At 45.2% G+C, this 25,237-nt stretch overlaps 1 protein-coding gene across 1 annotated transcript in view; it reads right to left on the bottom strand.

The window, feature by feature from the left end:
• The window catches only part of Dnm3 (dynamin 3), a 431,668-nt gene that overhangs the window by 212,709 nt on the left and 193,722 nt on the right, over window positions 1–25,237 (bottom strand). Inside the window, exon 14 of the mRNA XM_026388451.2 lies at window positions 17,473–17,586. Coding sequence (XP_026244236.1) covers window positions 17,473–17,586 — 114 coding nt within the window. The remainder of the gene's footprint in view (window positions 1–17,472; window positions 17,587–25,237) is intronic.

Raw genomic sequence — 25,237 nt, forward strand, 5'->3', positions numbered from 1 at the left:
ATTCCTTTGGTTGTGGTTCTTTAGACACCATGCTATGATTCTCAGTTTGGTCAGTTAGATTAAATTTGGAAACTACATAGAAATTTTCTCACATTGTGATCTCTGAAAGACCAATGAGTCCAACTCTTGAGTCAACTCCAACATTCATCAGAATTCTAGGGCGGGAAAGTCAGAGAACTGTATATTCAGAATCCTCAACAGTATATGTAATTTAAAAAAAATAAACACGGGGGTAGGGGGGGAAGTAGATGCTCACGGCCTAATATCCTGTAACCTTTGGTCAAGCGGTCCTTGGCAAATTTCAACAGATTCACTTAACTGGGAGATAAGACTGAGCACAGAATACCATGCAAACAAAAGCCAAGAGACAGAATCAGGAATTATCAGTGAAAAACAGGGTTATCCCTAACAGCGGGGGTCCCCCCGACGCAGCTGGTGAGGAGAGCAGAGTCCATGCACTGTGGAAGCTTGCAATGGAGACTTTTTACGTCTCCCTAGGTAAAGCTCTAGCCCAGCACTCAGAGCCAGCCAGCATGGCTGAGGGAGGAGGGCCACATGTGGAGCTCATTACTCACGGAGAGGCCATGACAAAGAACATTTCTCCAGACTTTTCATGGGGGCTTCACTTTCAGGAAGTTGCTATAATTACTGCTCAAGTCTAGAGCAGGCTGCAAGCCGCTGACAGATCTAACAGACGAGGAGGAGGAGGAGGAGGAGGAGGGAGAGCGAGGGGGGAAAAAACTTATCTGCCCTTTTTGACGAGTGAAATGCCAGAAAATAAAGTGCCACAGGAAAGCTCAAAAAGGTCTCCAAAGGAGCTCTGCCTTCCAACGCCAGGCTCTCTGTTTACTATTTTATCTACTCTCTATCTTCAAATTACTTCTCCAGCCCGGACGGGACAGTAAATTTGTACTTCTGCTCTTAGCTCACTCTCAGTTGGCCACCGCAGAACTGTACATCTTGACTCTTTTTTTTTTTTTTACAGCTTTTCCATACTGGGGCCCACTTCCTGCCCAGTGGAGGAAAAAAATCTGGCCTGAAGATGAAATGACTGCTTAACGTTACACGAGAACATCTGGTACCATTTTATGCACAGACCCATGTCTGAGAGCAGGCGATTCCAGCGGTCTCTCCAGCGGCACAGCGCATACCCGAACCTCCCCAGGGTGACATCATCCCATATATGGACTCTCCAGCCCAGCCCTCCCCCTTTTCCTGGTCCTAAATTCATTGCCAGTTCCCTAGTCTGCAGCAAATGTGCCACGTCAAGACTGGAAAACACAGCCCTTGAGTGTGTCTCAGTCAGTGCGGCAGGACGCAGGGGGAGCCGAAGGCAGCCCCTGGCGCAGGAAGGGAGGCTCTTCCCGACGACGGGGAGAGGAGTCTGAGCCCACGATGGAAGCTTCTGGAGATCCTGCTCCGTCGCCCCAGTGTTCAGACTACCTGTTCAGGACAATGCCGTTGTACAGTAGTCTGCACATTGGTTAGACTGGGCAAGGCACAGCAACGCCACCGACGGCTGGGCACCAAATGGGCTGTTTCCAAGGCGAAGACCTGGGTTTGCTCCTTTGTTGAAACTCATATCCAGTGTTTTTCTTCACAGGTTTTGCACACTAGGGACCGAGAATCCCTCGGGGGCTCTGCCGAGAAAGGACCGCTCCAGGGAAGAGCAGCGGGTAAGGCCTCGGTGACGGCTCACCTGGTCTGTGACCACGGGGACCTGGGTGGGGATGCCTGGACTTGCGTGGACACGCCAGAGTCACGGGTCTGTGTGCGGCCGAGGGCCATGTGTCTAAAAGAACAATGCTGTGTGGTCTGTAGCCACTGACTGTAAGTTTCTGGTTTTTAAAGTTTGATAATTCAAGTGTTTTCTTAAATTTAATACTCGGTGGAATATGAAAAATCTCCAGACACTTAAAAAATGACTGAGACTAGTTTTGAACTGTTGGAATTAAAAATTCAGAGACTGAAATACTCTTGTGAGGGCTGTAGGCATGACTTCTAAGACTCCCAGGCGTGAGCCCATTTTTTTTGCCCTAAAGAATACTTGCTATTTTCAAAATTCCATATGAAGAGAGCTCTTTTGAATAATTATATAATAAAAATCTCAGGAATAATAATACCTCACAACAAAGGAAGAGCCTGCCAAGTCCTTGCCCAGCACACAATGCGGGTGGGACTCTGCCGAGACGCGGGCCAGCCCACAACCCACTGAGTCAGCCTCCAGTGGCTCCGGGCCTAGAAGCCTCTGTCTTGAGATAGCCCAGTTTATGCCTCTGTATTGCATTTTTTCACATCCAAGAGTGGTTGATAGCTGCTACTCAGCTGAGCCCTCTTGCCTGTATTTTACAAGGCTCTCCTTCTTCCAGCATTTAAAACGATAAGGCACTTTGTCTAGAAACCCGCTGATAAAAAAGGAATTTGTAAACGAAGGCACAAGTTTTCCTTGGTCAGTTTCCAGATGTCCTGGAGGTGACAGAGGGTGGGCGGGGGGGGGGGGCGCAGGAAGGTGGGCAGGAAGACAGCCCTCAAGCTGAATGAAACCCTAATAGAGAAAATAATGGTCAAGCCCCAGTTGCAGTGCACTCTGTGCTGGCTTCAGCCGTGGGTCCCTTAGAGAAAGTTCTGGAAAAACCTAACTGCCTCAACCCCCACTTATTTCTCCCCGCAAACCAGTGTGTACAATGGAAATGTCTCCTCTTCTGTCGGTCTCTAGGCTGGCTGTAATCTCTTCCTTAAAGTTACAGTGGCTCCTGAACAAATCCTTCTTTAAGTTCACACATTTTGCAACAATTCTAAAATTGACACAAGTTTCCTCTTTTGTAAAACACTTTATTACAAAAGGTTCCCCAACTGTCTCTTTGTCAAAACAATTTATTTTAAAAATTATCTTCTGACCATCCCTAAACTGGTGTAAGGAACCTCTAAAATGTTTCAATCTGTTCCTAATTTTTCATTAAAACACTAATAGCAAGGAGAAACTGAGCTACTTTTCACTTAGTTGATACAGTGAACTCATCCTTTCATTTCCCATTGTGACTTGAAGATTTCCATAGCAATTATTTTTAAAATCTACAGGGTTTTTTTTTTTAACATAGAAAAACTAAAATGATTTATGGGATCATATGTTTTAAGAAATGTTATTTTTACTAGCTGATAAAAATCATTAAAGAGGGAAAAACTACAAGCTGCAAATGGCAATGTTTAAGAATTCTCAAATTTTGTAACTTTTTTTTGTTGTATAAGTGATTGAATTTCATCATTTGCCTTCATTTAATGTATATTTAATTTAAATGTCGTTCTTCATATGAAATGGCTTTTTTGTATCAAAGAAACTAACTCTCAATAGTATATCACCTATTTTCTCCCTGGGGATGACTTTTAGCCTGGAGATGGAAGGACATAATGGTGTCCTTGGCCTAAGACCAGGGGTAAAACGTAAGGACTGCTTTGTAAAGGGCAACAGAGGAGTCCCTGCACGTGCTCAACAGAGTCTTAATGAAAAGAAATTGAACTTAATTTCAAATTGCACAAGTTAAATTTAAAAGTCCAAGGTCGCTTTTCACACAAGATGGCAGTCTGCTCGCGGGCTCTGTGCCAATACCTACGTACACACACCACCCGACGCAGCTGCTCCTATTCCAGGGTAATTAGAGTGATGCTTAACTTTATTGTGATATTACTTTATAAGGAGATATACAAATATTTTAGGGATCATGGAATCTATTCCAGAGGAAACAAACCAACAGTGAGCATCTTCAACGCCATCTGCCCTGGGCTGTCTTGGTAAGTATTAAAACTGAACACGGTACATGCTCACAGAGGGGAAAATGCTTGGAGGGTCTGTCCAGACTGTGGTTCACAGAAATTTCATAGCTGTTTTCCATTTTGGAGTGTGGGTGATTGATAAACTAGTCGAGGTGCTGGGTTGAAATAATTTGTTCAGCCATCTAAGAGAAAGGAGATCCAGCCTGAGCTTCAACACCACCACTCTGCAAGTAATTTGGAAGAGGATCACCATCACGTAAAATCGTCTACTAAAATTGTTAGACCTGCTTTTCTTAAGCCATAGATCTCAAAATCAAAGCAAGTTTGTTTAGAGTGGGACCACGTTTCACACTGATGGCTTTCCTGCAATTAGTCAATAGGCTTAATATCCTTCCTGCCTGGCGTGGCGCTTTCACCCCAGACAACATGTTTATGTTTTTAAAAGACCAAAATATACTATCTGCCCCCACATCTTGCCTGCAGACCACCCAGGCACTTCACTGTGGGAAAGAGGTTAGGCATAAAAATCCTAATGAAAGAAGGTGACCCCCCCCACACCCAGCCTTTTGTTGAAATCTTAAGCTGTTATAGGAAATGAAAAGAAAGTACAACTTGGTAAAATAAAAAAAGTCATTCGTCCAAAAACGTCCCTGCCCACTAAAGAGAAGCCAACATTTTCAATGACTTCATAAGGGATCTGCGTGTTGTTTTTTTTAAAAACAAAAACAAAAACAAAAACCTCATTTTACTCTAAGGGGAAAACAGCCCACCCATCACAATAATGTCCAAATAATAACTAAAAGACCATCACTCAGCTTAAAATAACTGGAAGGTCAGACTTTAACCTGAGACAGGAAATTCCCGAGTTGAGACGGAGACTTTCGTACTTTGGTGTCCTGCAAGTTACGTAGCTATAAATACTTAACTCTTTTTCAAGGGTCTCTTATTTAGAATTTTTATCAGTTTTAATAAATAGGGATAATGAAATAAATTAAGAAACATAGTTCAATTTTCATTTTCAATTTTCTGACTTCTTGGGATGACCAGTTTACTGGAGTTACTTTGGCTTATCTTTATTGCATAAGACTTAGAAGATAATTCTTTTCTTGCATCTTTTTCTTAAGAAATGAGAGACAAAAAGGAAATAAAGTGAAATGGTCATACAAATAATTACACGGCCTGCTAATAATGTGATAACTCTTTTATATTTTGGCTAGGATTTTAGGTAATAATAATCTAATATATACCCTTATAGTTTGAGAAACAGGAAAAAAAATCTTACTTTTTTTCCCTTAGTTTTCATATTTTTAACAAGTTTTGGGGTAGATTCAACATAATTATGAAATATGCAAATGCCACACCTGCTCTAGGACTGTTTTAAAATCTATCGGAAACATAAATTGTCTAAAAGCCTTATGAGAAGTCATTTTTCTCATTTTTTAGCACGATGTTTTCCAACTGAAAAAAAAAGTTATGATATTTCGAACTAAAATAACTTAGATATCTTGGTTTAATAAGACTATTTCTCATTGAAGGATAACGTATAAACTCACAAATATTTCTTTTTGTTTTTTCAGGTTGCATGCATCATTCCTTTAATTGAGCAGAGTAAACTGGATCAAATTATTTATGGGAGAGAGGGAAAGCTATACAGAATTAGAGTAATTTTTAATTTATACCAGGATATCCTTTGTGAGTGAATCACTCTATAATTACTTTCTGTTGCACTGAAAGAAAGTATCAACAACAAAATGATACTTTAAGGTACTCATTTTTTTGCATACTCTAACCTTATATATTTAAATAGCAGCTAAGTTTATTGATGTTTTTGATTCTGTCAAGACAAAAAAAAATTCTTCTGATTAGCAGTGATGACCAGAAACAGAATCAAACATTGATTTCTTAAAATTAAGCAAATGCAGAGGAAATTGCACTCATCAGTTCTTTGTTAAAACTTTAGTCACTACGTAAAACTGTAGAATTGTTAAAAGTGTCGTTTTTTTTTTTTCAGTCTCTGAAAAGTATTTTGCTCCCCATAAAATTTGTTTGCCATTTTCTCAGAATTTTAAAATTAAAGGTAAATAACAAACTATTTGTTTTCTTTAAAATTCTTTGAAAAATATCCTAACTATATACTCCTTGGACAATAATGTAGCTTTTGTTGTTGTTGTTGCTGTTGTTTTTAAATCTCTTATTGGAATTTTTACTGTCTGGATATTTTGCTTTTCAAAGGGGATGGAAGTTGTTACTTATGTGAATTGATAATTTGTGTTAAAAGAGCTAGAATTATTTTCAACTTGCCAGAATTATATTTTATATCTACATATTTAACACCATTAATTCTTTCTTATACAAATTACAAAGAAAATTTCCAAAGGGTCTGGTTTTAATTTTTGGAAATGAAACGAATTTTCCTTTCCTGTGTTTAAGATGCTATTTGTAACTATACTGCACAGTGTGAGCTGCACTGTGGGTAAAGCTCTCCAGTTTGCACCTTTGATTCGTGGCATGACCCTGGAGTTAATTAAGAGGTGCATAACTTAATCCCACAACTGCCTTTCATTTAGCTTTCTCAACCATACTTAGAAAGTTTGCATTTAAAAGGAAAATGAGAAATTTAAATAAATTCCTGTTGTTTACTATGGTATTGGTAAAAAATATATTCCCTTGAAAAAGCCCATTATCAAAGCATTACCAAAGTGCATTGGCTGGGCTGCCAAATACATTAGGCTCATGAATTATTTTGAGAATGGCTGCTGTTACCCTGTAGATGACAATTTTCTTTTTCACAGGCAAGGTTATGGTACTTATCTACTACAAGAAACATGTATAAACATGGTCTTTATCTTTAACTGCAGCATTAAAATATGCAAAGTTTTCGTGAAGAGGAAAAACATCTGGTTCAATTACTCTGAACTCTGACTGCATTTGGGCCAGTTATAATAGGAATTGGATTTAAGAATAAACCTTGTGTTTAATCTTTTCTTCCTCCTCCTTAAAATTTTAATGTGAGTTTTCTGTTACATCAATTATTTATGTTAGCACATTTGGAACAAATGTATATAAGTGTACTTTCTGAATAAAGTCAAAAGTCTAACTTGTTTTTAGTTCCATAATGTTTTAATGTTTAATTCTATTGTGTGTTTTTCTCCCTCTCCCCTTACCCTCCCAAATCACCCAATCTGGAAAACAGGCTGATTGTGTCTGTCCATGAGCAAAGGACACCTGAAGGAACCAAGGGCCTGGCTGGACAGAGTTGTCACGTGTCTGCCTGTCTACACTTGCTGTGCAGAACATCCGCTCACCTGTACAGCAGGCACAGACAGGCAGTCACATGACAACCCAGCCTGAGTGACCACCAGCCATTGAGACCAAGCAGCCCTCACACCATAGCATCTACACCAAGAGCTGCAACCAAAATGAGGGGCTCGGGCCTGGGGTTTTAATCTGTTGGCTTAATACTTAACTCGTATGTATTATATTATTATTATTATTATTTTATTTTGATTCATATATTAAAACACACCAAAAGTAAAGCAAGTCGTGCCTATGAAATATAATAAAACCCATTTCTGAAAATGCTCCTGTGATTTCTATAGTTCTGTTTTCCTAACTGTTGTCAGTAAATCACCACCCTTGACACTTTTGTACGTATCTTTGCAGCATCCCATAATCAGCATAAGAAATCCATATATCAGAACAATATAACTTCAGTCTGATGTTTGACAAAGAATAAATTATTCCAATACTGCTAAACCCATAAACAAAGAATCGTTTTCATTTTCTATATCATGACTTTTTCTTCAAGGGGGGGGGGGGCTGGGGCATGAAGAGTAAGGAGAAAAAGGAAAAAAAAGATAATATTCCAGAGGATCCAGTATTCTGAATTAAGAAATTAAGAGACTGCCACTCTGGTCTGGGAAAGATCGGTGACAAAAAAATTTTCCAACATAATTTTCAAATTCATTAAAATAATTGCTTCTCCTCTTGATAGATGGAATGTCAAAATTGAAACTTCAATATTTGCAAGTATCGCAATGCACACAGATTTACTACTGTGTCATGTTTCGCTAAGAAGCGGCTCACACTACATTCCCGGAGTAGAATTTATGGGCAGCGCATGCACTTGGAACACAAGCTTTCTATTCACTGTAAACACTCACTCCCTTGAGATCTTTGGGAAATTCAATATTTTCATAAGCACAAGGGACGAATAATGCACATCGTTGCTTCCTCATATCTTTTGAGGAGATATCCAACTTCCATTTATGCACTGTTCACTGGAGTGAAACAGCAGGGCAGGTTTTTGTATAGGAATATTTCTGACGCTTCAGGGCAAATGGTGGGAAGATGGGTAAAATCAGAAATTTGTTCAGCTTGGAATTTGGTTCATCAAAATGTTTTAGCTTTCGGTATTTAAAATTAATTTTAGTCTTTTAAGTTTAAATAGGTCATGAGGCTACCCCAAATTGTCTATTTTTTAAAAATGTAATGATCAAACATTTTAAGTGTATGTTTTAAAAACTATTTTCCATTCAAATATTTTATTTTTAAAGTGAAAAGATTTAGTATGAAGGGTAAAGGCCTCATAAGGTTACAAAATTTCTGAACGTGTGATATTTAAATCAAACCTGACAATATGGTTTTTTTAGGGAAAAAAAATTTAAACCCTGAGTGATGGGCAAGACTGTGATGTAAAAATAGGATTAAAGCTAATGTCTTGCATTTAAACAATCTGCAGTTATAGAAATACACCATCTGCTAAAATCCACTTGTGCTTCTCCAAGACTCATTGGCAAGGCAGGGTTTTACCTTAAATAAAATGCCCATGACTGGCCGACAAAATATGAAACAATCCTTCACAAGATGTAAGACATAAACAGAGATGTAAAAATGCCCCAAGAATTATTGACACAATTTCACCTGATTTTAAATGCTTTACTCCACTGACAGCAAACACTGCCTACAGAAGTTCACATGCACAGTCGTTCCCTGGTGCCCTGAGAGGCAGCCCAGGACAGAGCTGTCGGGTGACACAATAACCCATGCAGAACCTTAGAAGCCTGCTGCAGACCACCACAATCCCAGGAGGGGTGGGGAAGAGATTTATTCCAAAGTGGAGCACTCACCAAGCATTTCCTTTTGTAAAACATGAAGTTAATAATTTTTTGAAAAACTTCTTTTGTAAACTTACATCGCAAAAAAATCTTAAAATAATGTTTCATATGCATTTTAAATTAAAGCACATTTAATTTTTTTACTCTTCTGGGAAAGGGTAATATAAAAGGTAATAGGGTCCTTCCAGTCTAAACTTTTGAACAAAATAAACAATGCATATAGAGGAGTGGGTTTGGATCTAAACACATTTTTAAAAATATTTTTAGTTGTAGCTAGACACAAAACCTTTATTTATCTTTATGTGGTGCTGAGGATTGAACCCAGGGCCTCACATATACTAGGCAAGCATCTACCACTGAGATACACCCCCAGCCCCCTGATTGCATATTTATTAAAGCTGAAATAGCATTGGCCATTATAGTTTATTAAATAATACTTTTTCAAAATTGCAAATCTTTGGATAATTCCAGAATGTAGAAATGTTTGCATGAAATAATCCGGCATTAAAAAGCATAAGATAAGATCGTTTGTGAAAAAAGACACACTATGAAGATGAAGAATTTTAAGTAATATAAATGAATTAAGTTCAGTATTTATTTGGATTTTTTTTTTTTAACTATCCAAGTTTGGGCTAAGTAAAACATCTCAAGGAATGGGAGCAGTGTTCACAGGCTGGATGCTGACCTCCTGCCTCACAGAGGGCACAGGCCTAGTGGAAAGCAGGCACCACCTTGAGAACCTCAGACCCACATCGACATGTCTTGTCCTGCCAGGCATATGGCTGCCACTATGTCTCCTGTCACTGAAGCAACATTTGTCATCTGTTACAGCCACACAATAAAAACAATACTAAATAAATATCCCTATAAGGGAATTATATAATCCTTATCAAGCCGTCCAAACATTTCAACCCACAAAAATGAGGCCTGTAATTTCTTATGAGTCCAAAGAATGTCTAATTTTGATGGAGATTTTGGATTTCCTTCAAAAATGTACGGTTTAGTACATTTCCATGGGAATTTGGTCCTTTCCACTTTCTGAGGAGTGGTCCAGGATGATTTTAAACTTTACATTGGGCTTGAGAAACAGAATATTGACTGAGTGCCTTTACTATGAAAAAATTAGTAGTCCCTTCTCTTCAGACATTTTAACTGGCACAATTTATACACACACACACACACACACACACACACACACACACATATATTTTATTCATTTCTCATTGATGTTAAAAATTTAGAGCCAGGTGTGGTGGTGCATGCCTGTAATCCTATTGGCTCAAGAGGCTGAGGCAGAAGGTCTGCAAGTTCAAAGCCAGCCTCAGCAACTTAGCCAGGCCCTAAGCAACTTGGCAAGATCCCGTCTCAAAATAAAATATAAAAAGGGCTGGAGATATGGCTCATTGGTCAAGCACCCCCTAGGTTCAATCCTTGGTTAAAAAAAAAATATAAAGTTCTTTTTTCCTCGAATCAAAGCAGATTATTCCCCTAAAATTTATATGTCAGACTTAGTTTTAAAGAAAGGCCATCACTTTGTTCAAATTTTTATGTTAAAATATTAATGTAAATCATCTAGACCAAAGATTCTTTTGAAATGACAGGCTCTATTTTATTCCGATGCCTTGCCTTTTTCTAAATTCTCCCCAAGAACTGTGCGACATATATTTAGGTGGGAAAATAACACTGAAAAATTGATTTTTTGTTTAAAGGATCTTCAATCCAGGAACTCATGTTTCTGAGTCAGAGAAGAAGAAGAAAATTCATGAACCTTCTGTGATGAAAATTAACACAATTCCAAGACCACCTACTCTAATGGTGATTCTACCCAGCAGTGTGATGATTCAGTCAGGCACCCACTAACCCGCCAGGGGATGAATGCTGCGCCTGTCCACCCGCTTGCTCCACCTCACCTCCGCTAGTCAGGATTCACGCCGCACCTCCCCCACCAGCACTGCAGCCACTGGTGGGCCAGGTGCACAGAACAAGTGCTCCTGAGCCCCTGAGGCTTGCTGACTGTGCATGGGAGGGGGGTCCTGAAGAATCCCTTGGCTCCGCCCACTTCAGTCAATGTCACTGGCCTGGCCCCTCCCAAGCCACCATGGCTTTTTACCAGTAGGCCTGGCAACAGCTCCCATCCAGATTTGCCCTCTTCAGTCAGTCCCCCAAGAGACAACCCAGGGAGTCTGTAAAACTTCAAGTCTGATCATGAGACTCTTGCAGTTGGAAAGTGGAACAGCTCCTCGTCACTCTTAGAATTAAAGCCCTTCTTATCCAGGCCCTGCCGCTCTGCTGCAGTCCCTCTGGGCTGAATCCAGGTCACCAGGCTCACTCCTGTCACGAGACACGAGCACAAACATTCTCTGACCACTCATCCCGTGACCCCCACCCCAGACACTCTCTGGCTTTATTTTATCCGTAGCCTGTAATCAGCCTCTGGTAGGTTTGACTGACTTTTGTGCTTTCTCTAGTGGAAAACATGGCTCAGAAGGGCAGGTACATGAAATCCTTACTACTCATTTTATCTTGGGGGAGGACAGTGCTGCCACACAGAAAATAATTATTGGGAAACGTTCAGGCAATTAAGAGCACAGCACTGGCACACAGCAGCTGGCCAGGTTGCTCATTCTCTTTGAATTTCTAGAATGGAGAGTGTCAATAAAGGGCTACCTTAGGTCAGTGCCTGTTCAACTACAAATACTCAATACTTGGGAACCGTCATGGTGACAGCCATCGTCATCAGGATCATCAGTTTGGAAGCTGGCCTTCATCGGCTGTAACAGGTGGAAGGGTGGGGGGAATGCTATTGCCACCTCGGCTTCCTGCCCCCTGGAAGGCCATTTGGCTTGGTTGGACATTCTGAGCTGCTGGGAGCCTGCAGTGTGTGCTGGACTAGATATCGACAGGGGAGCTGATTTTACCTGTGTTCACAAGAGGAGCACCTCGAGGGTGGGACATTCCAGGTTGACAGCACTGAGGGAGAGATGGGCGGTGACGAGAGAAACAGAAACAAGGCTAAAAGCTGCCAGTAACACCCTGACTGGGGTCCCCCCTGGCTAAAAACTGCCATGCAGAGGGACATCTGTTCTAGTTGAGGTCATCTGCATTGCTGTACTTCATCCCCAACTCCTTGGTAAAGTAGCACCAATGATCTCAGGTCGTTATTTGATAGACATCGAAGAGCTAAGTAAGTACCACCTGCCTCAGATCACAAAGGAGACCTATGGACACGAGGCTGCATATCCAAGCTCTGTCCTCACCCCACCCTGCAGGCCCTCGGGGTACACACACTGGCACCGTGAGCTGGGGAAGATGAACCAGAAAGAGGCCATGCAACCCCTGGAAATGGGCTCAGGGCCATTCGGGCAGGAATTTCCCAGGTCTGGGTTCTGCCACATGAACTAGATAGGAGTACAACAAGGCTTTGATGTATCCTTTCAGCTATTGCTACCCAACTGTCTAACCCTGAGAAAGATGGTGTACTTCTTTGTGTTATGGAAAGCTCCAATCTTGTAGTAATGTTAAGATAACAAAAAACAGTCAAGTAGATAGATGAATGATGGCTACTCTAAGTACTCTGCATTGGGAAGACAACACGTGAAGACTTACCATCACCTGGGACGTGGGCAGCAACCTTTCTATGAAGCCCATCTATCACTAAAAGGACAAGTAAATTATCTTGTGGTAGAGTACTGATTCAAAGTGTCCAGTCCACAGATTCAGAGGGTGGAGGTGGGGGTTGACGCATCCATCCCAAATTCAAGAATAGGGCAGATAGATCCAGTTCTAATCGGAAGAGATCAGAAAAATACAGCCGTCTTACTGCTACAGTCGTGCCAACTGTAACTTAAAATCATTACACCAGCTGCCAGCTTAGGAACAAACGGTGAAGACACAGGAGACGAAGGCAGGAGGAGAGGCAGTGGGGAAGGTCTCGATGGAAACGTGGGAACTGAGCTCCCTCCTGTTATGTGAACCTCACGGCTCTCTAGTAAGAAAGTCCAGATCCCGTGCATCGTATCTCACAACATGACATGGCACAACGTGGAAACTGGAAGACACTTGAGTGCAAGAATGACATTACATGGGAGAGGAGTGAGGTGCTGCTTTCAACAGCAGGAATAAACATACCAGTGTGATGCTGCCACCGTGTAGATATGAGGTGCCTCCAGAAGCTCATGTGCAAGAATGTCCAGAGGTGAAATGATTAGGTTATGAGCACCTTAATCTGATCGATGGATTAGTCCACCAATTATTGATTAACTGGGTGACAGCTGTAGGCAGCAGGGTGTGGCTGGAGGAGGTAGGTGGGGGGGGGATGCCTTTGGGATTTACATTTGCCCTGGTGAGCAGAGCTCCCTCTGCTTCCTATTGGCCGTGTCCTCCTGCCGTGGTGGTCTGTCTCACCTCGGGCCCGGAGCCACGCAGTCAATGGGCCATGAACTGAGTCTTTGAAACCCTGAGCCAAAAAACAAAATTTCCTCCTCTACGTTGTTTTTTTGGTCAGGTCTTTTGGTCACAGCAACACAAAAGCAAACTAAAACAGATGCCAAGAGCACTCATTCACACAAGATTCCTTTGAGATGCTCTGCTGAGCCATGGTCAGGGACAGTGAAAAGACTGAGGTGAAGGGAAGTGACCCAGCACTGGCAGCTCCTCACAGTAAACCCACACCCACCAGCACCTCCCCTCTCCACGGCACTGGGCGTGTGGTCTACAGGGCCTTGTGTTCAGCTGATGTCATCCTGGAAGACGGTATGAGCTATTGTTTCTTAATCACAAATGCATTTCTTAAGCCATTTATTACGAACCTGTCATAAGTTAAATAAAACCATAGACATTTGTGTGATACGCTATTTATTGAGCAGCCATTTAGATTTCAATGTAAAGCTACCAGTCTAATTACATAAGAAAGCAGAAGGTTGGCACATATAAAAATATTAAAACACACTATGAAAAGTTGATTATAAATTTATCACTGAATAAGTGAACAAATCTACAACTTAATGACTTTTCCCATGTCCCCTTACTTGACTAAGAAATGTACCAGGATTTCCTAAGTGTGTGAGTGCCCTGGGCGTCCCGGACCAAGGACGAGCCCTTGACTCACCAACCAACCGCCTCCAACACTTCAGTGACAACTCCAGCTTATTTCCACAGGAATATCCTAAATCGCGGTTTTCGTGGTGGTGCACCGAACCTCAGGCAATCCACACATCATGAACCGCAGCAGGACCTTCGTGGAACCTAAGCATCGTTTTAGACATTGCTGCCCACGAATGAGCGTCATGAGAATTCAAGGCCAGCCAAGGGTCCCTCCTCTGTGCCTGCCCCTGAGATCCCCTGTGGACCTCCTCTCCCCAGACCGTCCCCCCAGCCTGGGCTCCGGCAGATCCTCACTGGGGAACCTGGGCTCCCAAGCCAAGGATGGACAGCGCTGACCTCTCCTTGGCCCTGGCGGTGGCCTTGAACCATCTGCAGTAGCAGGAGAAGCAAACAGGAGAAGGACCGAGGTGCCACCAAGGAAGGACCAGCGGGGACCGAGTGATGCCCACGCCCTGAAGGCCAGTCATTCTGGAGTCAGGCGTTTGTTTTGAGAAATCCCCGTCTGGTTCCTTGAGCAGATTCTGAATGAGTAACTGCAGCCGAGGAGCCAAGAGCTGCTGGAGCTTTGCTGGCCTGGTGGTGAGCGCCCCACCCCCAGGTGCTGCCCAGCGCTACTCACCACCCTCTCGGCCCGCACTGCCACTGCGGTTTCCCAGCCAGCCACCCCTCTGCTCTCGCCACCTCCACACACAGACCCCACCCTGCCCACCAGGCAGGACCCAGAGCCCCAGCAGTCTCCTGGTGAATCCGATAGTGTCACACCCTGCTGGGACACCCAAAGGCCTTTGATTATCCTCCAAATAAAGTCCAAACAGTGGAGCGGGTCTTAAAGGAGTCTTAAAGGCCTCCACCCGGTGCCTCTGCCTTTATTTCCTGCTCCTCTCATCCACAGATCCAGGGTTTTCACCCTCTCTGTTCCTGCTTCTGGAATGTTCCTCAGCGGAATCTGCACAGCTCCTCATGGCGCTCTCACGGGTATCATCCCTGGCAGTCACCCACCTGAAGGCTCTTCCCCTCACTTTCTCCCTCATGGCCCTATTTTAGTTTCTTGAGAGCGCTTCACATCTGACACAGTATTTTCAGTCTTCTGGGTTGGTAGATCCACCTAGAACCCAATCTTGCTGTCATCTCCTCCTCCCTGACACCATCTAAATGGAGAACACTCCCCTTCCCTAGAGGGTCTTCATCTAGGTGGCGCCATGCCCAGGGCCACCCTTTCCCTCCCCTCCTGTGGCCCTCCCTCCCTCCACACACAGACTTTCTTTTTTAAATATTTATTTCTTGTCGTTGTCGTTGTACACGAGAACTTTATTTATTTATATGTGGTGCTGAGGATCGAACCCAGGGCCCTGCCCATGCCAGGAGAGCGCTCTACCGCTGAGCCATGACCCCAGCCCCACACACACAGACTTTCAATAGACACCTGCTGGCCCCCGGGTAATAGTACAGCTGCACACATTTACCTGCTGGCCCCTGGCTAATAGTACAGCTGCACACATTTACCTGCTGGCCCCCGGGTAATAGTACAGCTGCACACATTTACCTTTTATTCGCTGGAATCTGTGAGGGAGACTCCGGGGCAGCCATTTTGTAGACAGTTGTCCTGCGTCTTCAGAGGAGAGGACTGGTGCCTTGAGCTCACCAAGCCGCCAGGCTTCCTCCTTCCCCACAGGGAGCACCAGGCACCTGCCCATGGGCTCATCCCAGGACCCTACAGCTGCACTCCCTAGTCCTGCCTCCCAAGTCCTGGCAGGCCCTGGTGGTGAGACATGTGGAGGTCCTACCGAGTCCTCAGGGCCAGGGCAACACGGCCCATCCCAGGAAGCCCTGGCTTCTCGCCCAGTGAGGGGTGAGGGCCTCTGCTGGCCACCCAGTGAGGATCCTCAGCAGCACTACACGTTCTGCCATGGAGAAGCTCAGTCCTGGAGAGACGCCCCTGTGTAATGGAGAAGGACCTCAAGACCGATACTGTGGATGTACACAGATGGCCACCTAAATTGTTGGGGGGAGTGTATCTAAAAGAACATACCCGAGAGCAACTGAAGAGCACAGAAGATGATTGGTCACCAATTTTTGATACCTAGGAGAATGTCTCAGAGCTCCTCAAGCTGTGATCTGTAAAACTAGAGTCCTAGGGGCGTGGAGCGTCCAGGAAGGGGGAGAAACCACTGCCTGTCCTCAACCGCCACCCGGCCCAGTCACCTTCTGAAATCAGTGACATAAAAATTCAAACCTAAGGGGCCAGGGATGTGGCTCAAGCGGTAGCACGCTCGCCTGGCATACGTGCGGCCCGGGTTGGATCCTCAGCACCCATATAAACAAAGATGTTGTGTCCGCCGAGAACTAAAAAATAAATATTAAAAAATTCTCTCTCTCTCACACAAAAAATTCAAACCTAAGGTTCTGAATACGAATTTTCTTTTCACATTTCTGTAGAATTTGAGTTCCTTGACTAGAGAAACTTAGTGGAAATTGACTAATCGTACAATATTTTCTCAATTCACTATTGCACACAGAGCCTTCAGAAATGGAAAGAACCATAAAACACGAGACTTTTCCTCTAAGAACTGACAGAAGTACCTTCAAATGTTTTCGAAAGACCCCAAGCTAAGATGGGAAGGGCTTTCATTTGGAAAGGCAGGCCCCTTATAGCCAGATGAAACTGAGATGACCTCACCTTTATGGGGCTTTGCTACCAGACAGTATTCTTCAGTGTCTGCATGCCACATTACAAAACCAAAACTTCTAGGGTCAGACCAGAGCTTTCAAAATTTCCAAAACAGTTCAATTCTCATTCATGCCCTCCGTCAATGTACCTGTGTCACTTTAGATCACTTTGGTGGTTCTGTAATATTAACACGCCATTTTCCTCCTTTATTAGTAAGTCACAGGATCAGGATTATTAACATCTTAAAGTCAGCCAAAACACAAGTACCACAATTTATCCTTTTACAGAGAGATTGAATTCCCAGAGAACAAAATGTGTATAAACAGGGATCAGGAACTCACTCAGAGACTAGTGAAGTGAACGTTTTCAAAATTTCTTCATTTGAGACAGATGTCAAAGCACCAGTTCCAAAACCCTTTACCAACTCTGCGTTGGTGCTGGCTTCCCTCTTAAGATGCTTCCTGGCTTAGGTCTTTCCAACGCATGATAATGAAAACTGTGTTCCCGTACGTACCAGTACCTTGAAAGTATCCTAAAGAAGGAAGTTTCCCATCCCGACGCCCGACCACGTCTCTTCACGTGAGCAAGATATCACAGCCCCAAAGAAATAAACAGGAAAAGAAATCTGAGGAAAACACTGCAGAATTAAAACTCTATGCAGGGAAACCCGTGTGTCTTTACATAAACGTTCCAAGCTAAGTCTCGCTGGCAGAGAACCACTGTGGCTGGAAACGGCATCTATCACCGTGGCGATTAGTTTAAAATTAGAAATGCTTTAGTAGGAAGGCCCTGTCCCTCTGGTCATCTCTGGCTTACCTCGTCATCTTTGTACCACGACAAGCTCTCGGCAGTGAGCACGAACCAGTAACCCTTGGAGCCTCCTTTCATGATGCCGATGTTGCTGATGGTGAGCCAGCCCTTCCGGATCACCTGCAGAAGGACAGACACCAGCACAGGCGCTCAGTAAGACACAAGCCAACGGAGGTCGGACTCGGTGAAGTTAGAAACGAGATAGAAAGGGCAGGAAGACAGCACCGCTCTCCCAAAGCTCAACTTCTATTTAACCCTTCAGGAGAGTTCATCTTCCAAATGCGCAGATGACCCGAAGGAAATCTCTTTCACTAATGGAGAAAAATCTCAGACTCCTATGGATGGCGGGAACAGAGCGACTGAGGCACACAGGAAGGGAATTGAGGCCGCCCAGCAGACTGGTGCCAGGCCTGCTCACGGCTGCTGCAGTCTAAACCGCATGGCCGCCCGGCTGAGTGACCGGCTCCCGTGCCCACCGCTCCTCTCCCCTGCAGCCTACTGCTCCATTTGGCTGCCTGGTTTGCAGCTCATTAGGATTCACAGCAGAGGCTGGCAGCGAGTGGTGAGAAGCAGGAACACACGCCAACCAATTAGCCCCTTGTTAACAGCCGGGAATCGCCTGAGTGAAGGAGAAAGCTGAAATCATACACTACAATGAAGAGTGGGGTTTTTCAAAAAGGCCTTGGCTTATTCATTGAGTTCTTGGTATTCACCAGGCACAAAACATGGGGCATCTTCACAATAATTTTTAAATAGATTTCCAACTTTAAAACATTAGCAACCTGGACTACCCATTTGACAAAAAGCACAAGTGGCATTTAAAGGAAATGCACTGTTCCCCCTCACAGTGGTGGAGAATGAAAGCGTTTTCCCGTGGCCTAGTATGCCGGACCTCTGCTAGGTGATGTTACTGCCAGAGAACCAGAAATGCAATTCTGCATGGAACTGGAGGTTGTCGTTCTAAATGTGAGTAGCTATCCTCTGCCCAAATCCTTCAATATCCTAGAGATCCTGAAACACCAAAAAGGACTTACTGAATGTCAGTCAGTTCCTAAAGAAGATGAAGTGCTCTCATAATCAGACCTCATTGTTATCTTGCTCTGAGGTTTCCTAGTGGGGGACGAAGGCCAATCCTGGGGGAAATCTTGGAGTTGGCCAAGGCCCTCCCGCTGACCTTCCACATCCGCCACGTTCCCAGGCTGCCACCCACAACTGGCTGTGCCAGCTTCTCCTGGTTGCCTGTCCTCCTCTCTAGAGCTCCACTGCTTTAAAAGACCCCAAAGGATATCCTTCTCAGGTCCAGACTAAGGAAGCTTCCTCTGTTGATGAGAATTGCCCCTTCTCACTCTCTACTGCGGGAAGCATGAAGCGGTACATCTCAGGGATACATCTCAAGTGACCTCTCTCCCTAGTCACAGGGCTGCTTTCCCTAAGTGCAGATCCCTGGACCACGACCACTCTGAACGGACCAGGATACCTACACACGAAACCCAGGAATTTACAGCTGAGCTTCCTCCCCAGGGGGCTCCGACTCCTGCCAGGGCGTGAAGACCACCGACCACATGTGTGTGTCCGTTCCCTTCGGGCGACTGGCCATCTCTGCATTTCCAGCAGGAAGGAGAGAGTTCAGTTATTTCACACCAGTTCATCGCCACGCTGCCAGGGCTCCTCGCCAGGTGTTCGTCCCAGTGCCACCGGAGGTGACCGACCACTCCCCAGGCGTCTTGCGCGTTCTCCACCTCCATTTCGCCTGCTCTAGCACATGCGGGCTCCATCCAGAGGAGCCCGGGGCTCAGCCCAGTAAACATTCCCTCAGCGCCTGCCACCTGTCGTGGTGAGGAGCGTGTGACGATGTCGCCGTGCGTGCTCTCAGAGCACCGTACAGCTGGGGGAGGCAGGGAGTAACTCAATGCAGTTGTACAGGAGGAGCCAAGGGCACGGAGGGCACCCCACCCCCTGGGAAGTGGCCAGGAAGGGCAGGAGGCTTCGTCAGGGCAGGAGTTGGCCTATTTGTTTTCCCTAGAGAGGGACAAACAAGGACAAAACATGAAGGAGCCACCTAGTGCAGAGGAGGAGGAGGGATGAAGAAGGCGGGCAGACCCTGAGAGTGAGACCTGAGAGCCACCGACCTCACCCCTGGGAAGTACCACCCTGGACTTCAGGTGGCTGAACACTGAGCTTCACCACACACAGCACGTGAGCGACAGCCACCGTGCAAGAGGTTAAGAAGAAAGAAGGAGGCGACGGCAGACACAGTCCACGGGACTTGGGACAGGACGATGGGGGGCGTGAAGGAGAAGACCTAGAACAAGCCGGGGGGCCTCTGTCCACGAGCCACGCTTGGTCACTGAGCCCGATGACCAGTGTCAAGTGAGAGGTGTGACGGCAAAATGCACACTGAATACTGAAATTGAATACAAAATATTTTGAATATCTGGTTCATTTTTTAACGTGGCTACCAGAAGAATTTAAATGACGTATGTGGACCACATTTCATTTTTATTGGACAGTGTGGTGTTTCAGAATGATTCTGAGACTATGGAGTACTCTAAAGCTCAGAAGGAACAGAGGAGGAGGACCCCATTTTAGAAACCATGAGTGTGGGTGAAGAACTCACTCAGGCCACACTGGATTTGAGGTACTTTGAGGAAACAGGGAGGTTAGGACTGGAGATGCAGGCATCAGGGGCAATTAAGACTCTCGGCAAAACAGCAGAGGTGCACGCTGAAGAGCTCTTGAGAGGCTGAAAAGCCATCAGCAATGAGAGCAGCAAGGTACTCAAACAGAACCCCCTGGGAGGTGTCAGTGCCCATCGCCCGCAAGCTGACAGACCGATTTTGGTGGTTTTCAATGTGAATACAAACTTGACCTACTTTATCCTTCTCTGTGAGGGGATCCTGTAGCCAATACCACTGTTTTGCATTATTTTCAAATTTTATGTAGCCTTTCCCCCTCTATCCCCTTCCTTTCCTTTGTTTTCTTTTTATTAATCTCCTCCCAGTTCTGACCATCCTTGCTCATGGTCTGTCTTTCCCTCTCATTCCACTGTTTTACCTCGATTTCACGGTTTCTCTCGGTCTCCATTCCTCAGTGAAAAAGTACGTTAGGAATCGTTTTGCCTGATTCCTACTCGGAGCCAATTGTCATTGGGGAAAACCGTGGAACGGGCTTTCTCTGTTGAAAAAGGATCAGAGCTTCTTCAGCGTTCCACGACAGCATCTTGACCGCTGGCTGTGGTCAGTGCCGCACACATTTCCGTGGACGCCCTTGAGGACACAGGACAAGTGCACCCTCAACACGGAGCCGTGAGCCTGGTCTTGTCCTCTCAAGCGAGACATCACAAGAGGTCCACCAGGTCCTGAGGATGATCATGAACCCACTCTAATTCTTCATGTAAATCCTTTGTGTATATATATTTTTTTTTCTTTATCAGTGCTGAAGACCAGACCCAGGGCCTTACACATGGGGGAAATGAACCAGCACATGTTCTAGTTATTTTTCTCTGCACTGTGAGAAAGTAGGCTTGTCAGGGTCTGTGCAACCTGTATGTTAAGGGCAAACAGACTCCAGCATCTGGCCAGAGCACTGCTTTGTACAATTAACACACAGATAAGGGATAAAATTATTGAAGAAAAAAACTTACATTTGGAAAAAATCCAATGTGGTCAAGGCCTTGAACTTTGTTTGTAAGCAAGGGGTTTTGACCTTGGCCTTGCTTACAGTAGACCAGGCACATTTTTTTTTTTTCAGCCATGCAGCTGGCTTTTAATTGTTGCAGCCTGAGAAGAGGTTGAAAACCAGAGGCCCTTCTGTAGTTTGGCCTTGGGAGATTATAAAAACTCACTCGTGTGTTTTCGCAACACCTGAGCAGCTGCTTCTATCAAGACCGTCCACATGCCACAGAGCCTACCTGGGCCACTGCTGGGGAGCTGCGGTCCGTCAAAGGCAGGCCAGGCCCGGCACTCAGGGGAGACTTCCCACTGCAAGCAAGGCCTGTCCTTGAACTTTAAAATCACCAAAATCAGTCTATCAGCTTGAGGGCGATAGGCACTTACAGCCTCTCAGTGAGTTTTGTTTTGAGCATCCAGTGAGCAAAGCAAGCCCAAGACCCTGCAGAGGTTTTCCCCAGCAGCTTTGAGGCCAGAGTGTGATTACAGGGAGTCCTCTCAGGTTGAGGCTACTGGACCCCAGAGGTGAAACCAGAGCTTCTACTCTCCTGCCATAAGCTAGCTGAGGTCCCAGGGTCTAGGAGCATACACAGGGCCTGGGACCATTGCTCTAAAGACCAGCGGATCCATTTGTTTTATTGCTTCTGTGGAGCTAGGGCCGGGACCATCTTTCCTGTCCCACTGTTCACTCTATTTGTGAAACAAGTGCTATGGCTGGGGAAAGCGTCCTCCAAAGTTAAAGGCTTGGTCCCTGGGGTGCACCCCCGGGAGGTAGTGGGCCTTTAGGAGGTGGGGCCTAATGGGAGGACGCTGGGTCACCGAGGGAGTGCCCTTGAGGGAGAATGTGGGACCCCCGCCTCTTCCTCTTCTCTGTTGCTTCCTGCCTCGTGAAGAGAATGACTTGCTCTCCACGTACTCTCACCACGATGAGCTACACCCACCAGAGCCCAAAACTACCGGGCAATCAATCCTGGGCTGGAACCATCAGGACCATGAGACAAATCAACTTTCTTTCTTTGTTGTATAAGTTAACTGCCTTCGGGATTCCCATAGAGTGGTGGGAATCTGGCTAATAGAGCAAGGAACACAAGAGACTATTTCCACTTCAGAAGCCCAGGAGGAACATGTACTCGTGCAGGCTAGCTCAGGGGCAGCTGCTGGCAGCAGCCCAGGGCCACGTGGACCAGAGAACCTCCTGGGCTGAGGCTGTCAGGAGAAGAGGAACCCAGGGGCCACTCTCCTTTGATGTTCTACAAGTGCTTAGACTCTGCAAGCTCCTTTGTGATGATAATCTTTGGATTTTAATTCCTGGGATCTTCATAGCCAGAGGGGGTTTATATTCACAGTGAGGACATGTCTATGTTGTTGACGTTTTATAATACGATTTTTATATGATTTTTAAATAAATGATGTCATTTGAGCATCGCATGATCTTTGATGGGCTATGGAAACAACCTGGCTGAACACAGTTTGAGACAAGAAATGAGACACTCGGTCTTCAGTACTGAGGCCTCAGGGTGCTCTCTGGACCTTTGTCAGAGCCTTTTGTCCACTAGCAGATGCCCAGAGAAGCCACAGTTAGCTTTGGAGGACTGACTTCAAGAAGAAAGGAGCAAGACTGGTCCCGACTACTGACCGTCCCCTAAAGGGGCTAGCCACCAGATTAGTAATTATATCCTGGGAAATCAAAAGTAGAAGGTTGAGAGAGCAGCCCAGGGCTGGCTGACTCGGGGGCACTCTCGTTTTTCCCCAGCAGGAAAACCCTGCCTGTACAGACTACAGATCTGGACACAGAAGGGCAACCCAGGGCCATCGTCTCCCCCGACTCACCCCACCCACGAAGACAGGGGCGCATGCCTGTGGCTGCCAGGGATGCATTCACTTCCGGAAAGTATCCGAAAGTCTCTCTCACCTACAGCACTTGATCAGTCGACCGGTATCTCCTAAATGCCTGCAGTGGACCACGCACTGTGCCCGATACCCTGACCTGGTGATTCCAGGTGAGGGCCGCCATGTCCAGGTGTGTCTCATCAATGACTTGATACAATGTAAACAATAAATATTCACATGTGTCAGCTAAGTTTACGACTGGGGTAAAGATGGAGTGAAAATGAGGAAATAAGGTGAAATCACCTAGAAAGGTTTAAGGAACAGTCAAATTAAGATGCTAAATAATCCAGTACTTGATGAAATACTATTTGTTTCAAGATACTATAAAATCTGTCACTGCTACGAATGGTGTGGCTCTGTGACATTTGCGTGTTTGGACATTCCTTCATGGCTTTAGCTTCCCAGGAAAATAGTCTCAAAAGTACCTCAGGAGGCAAGGTTAAGGGTGTGATTCGATTCCTTTTCTAGGAATTCAGGGATGACAGCGGTAGCTACATTTACTCTGTTGCCAGGTATGGTGCTAAGAGCGCCACACGCCGTCTTTTAATCCACATGGTGATCCTGTGAGGGAGGTACGGTTTCCTTATGGGGCAGCCCCTGAGTGAGCAGCGCTTTGGGCCTCCTCTTGGGAGCCACATGCTGGGTGGCACTTCACTCCTCTGTGCCAAGCACCCTGAGGGGATTCGGCCTCTGAGCATTTGAATGACAGAAAATCTCTCCCGTGGGTTGACCTCGTAGCTCCAGCCTCCACCCATAGCACCCAAAGATGCCGGACAGCGTGGTTTCTGATGGCAAGCAACTGGAAATGACTTATTGGTCAAAAGGAAGCCTGGCTGAGGGGTCAGGATATAATCCCATGGGATTATCACCTGGACATGGCGCTTCTCATAGCTCGAGCAGGGCATTTCTGCCAGGTGTGCGGACACTGCAGGCAGACTGGGCGTGGCCCCTCCTTCCACACTGCCCCTGGGCGACGTGGAGGGTTACGTAATCTCCCCTTCCCACTATTCCTTCATTTGTAACTTAGGATAATAATAATAATAAAACCTGTAACAGAGCTGTTAGATCAGTATCTGTGATTATCATGCGTGATATTGTTTCCATTATACTTGTTAATGTAAGAACAGAAAAAAAGAACAGCACTATGTATGAAAATGTTTACATGACTGAAAGAAAACTGGTGGCAAAATACAAAGTCATACTTATTTTTTCCCATTTCCCTGTCCTTTCCTCTGTTTTCCTATGATACTAATGTCATTAAAAACTCAAGTTGGCATCAAGTTGTTTGAAACAGGCAGTTTCCTTCCAAGCGCAGGGAACCCAGAGTGTTAGAAAACGGAGGCAGAAGACTGCCCGCCTGATGGTGAAGGACGAAAGGACCACCTCTGGACAGGCGTCCACCCTCACCATGACGAAAGAAGCTGGCCACTTTAAATGAGGTGAAGACAGGCCAACTGTGTGCGATACAGCTGACTGGAAATCAGCAAGCCGTATTGAATGTTCATATCAAATCTGCTGCCAAAAGATAACTTTCTGGCTTCTCCATAAAAATTGAACCTCTAATAACACTGGTCCAAGTTTAATGCTCACCTTGAAACTTCCTGTGAGCCAGAGCTCCAACTTGCTGCTTCCTGAGGCGACCTCACCATGGAGCCCAAGCCATCCCCACCCAGGTGTCTGGACTCGGAGGATCTCCGAAGACCATTTCCAGGGCACTGTCCATCTTCCATTCTTCCCGCCCCATGCACGGCCGCGACGCCCTTCCTGCTGAGTCTATTCCAGAACACTGGCCCTGGCTCGTGTAGTGAGGGCAGGATTCATGCCTCTGTGGCTCATGAGGCTTTTGTACGATCCCATTTCTCAAGATTATTGCCAAATAATTTCTTCCCTTTCTTATTGTATCCCAGAATTTGCTCAACTGCCGGTCAGACGCTTTATTTCTGCCAGATGCACGGCTATTTCTGATGAGTTCACGGAGGGAGCTGTTTATTCTCAGTGTCTACTCACCTAAACCTCAACAAGATCCAGGCCATTAACCATGATGAAAATCAGGGCCGGCCTTCCCCCTCCCCCCGACTTTTTCCCCTGTATCTTTTCCATGTGCAGAGCCTCCTTTGAAGTTAAAGGGCCCTCCATGTGGAAGAGATTGCAAATGATACAAAACAGAATGAGAACTAAGCCCGTCATCTATTTCTCACATTCAAGGACAATAA

This window comes from Urocitellus parryii, chromosome 9 (assembly GCF_045843805.1).
Source record: "Urocitellus parryii isolate mUroPar1 chromosome 9, mUroPar1.hap1, whole genome shotgun sequence".
Lineage (NCBI taxonomy): Eukaryota > Metazoa > Chordata > Mammalia > Rodentia > Sciuridae > Urocitellus > Urocitellus parryii.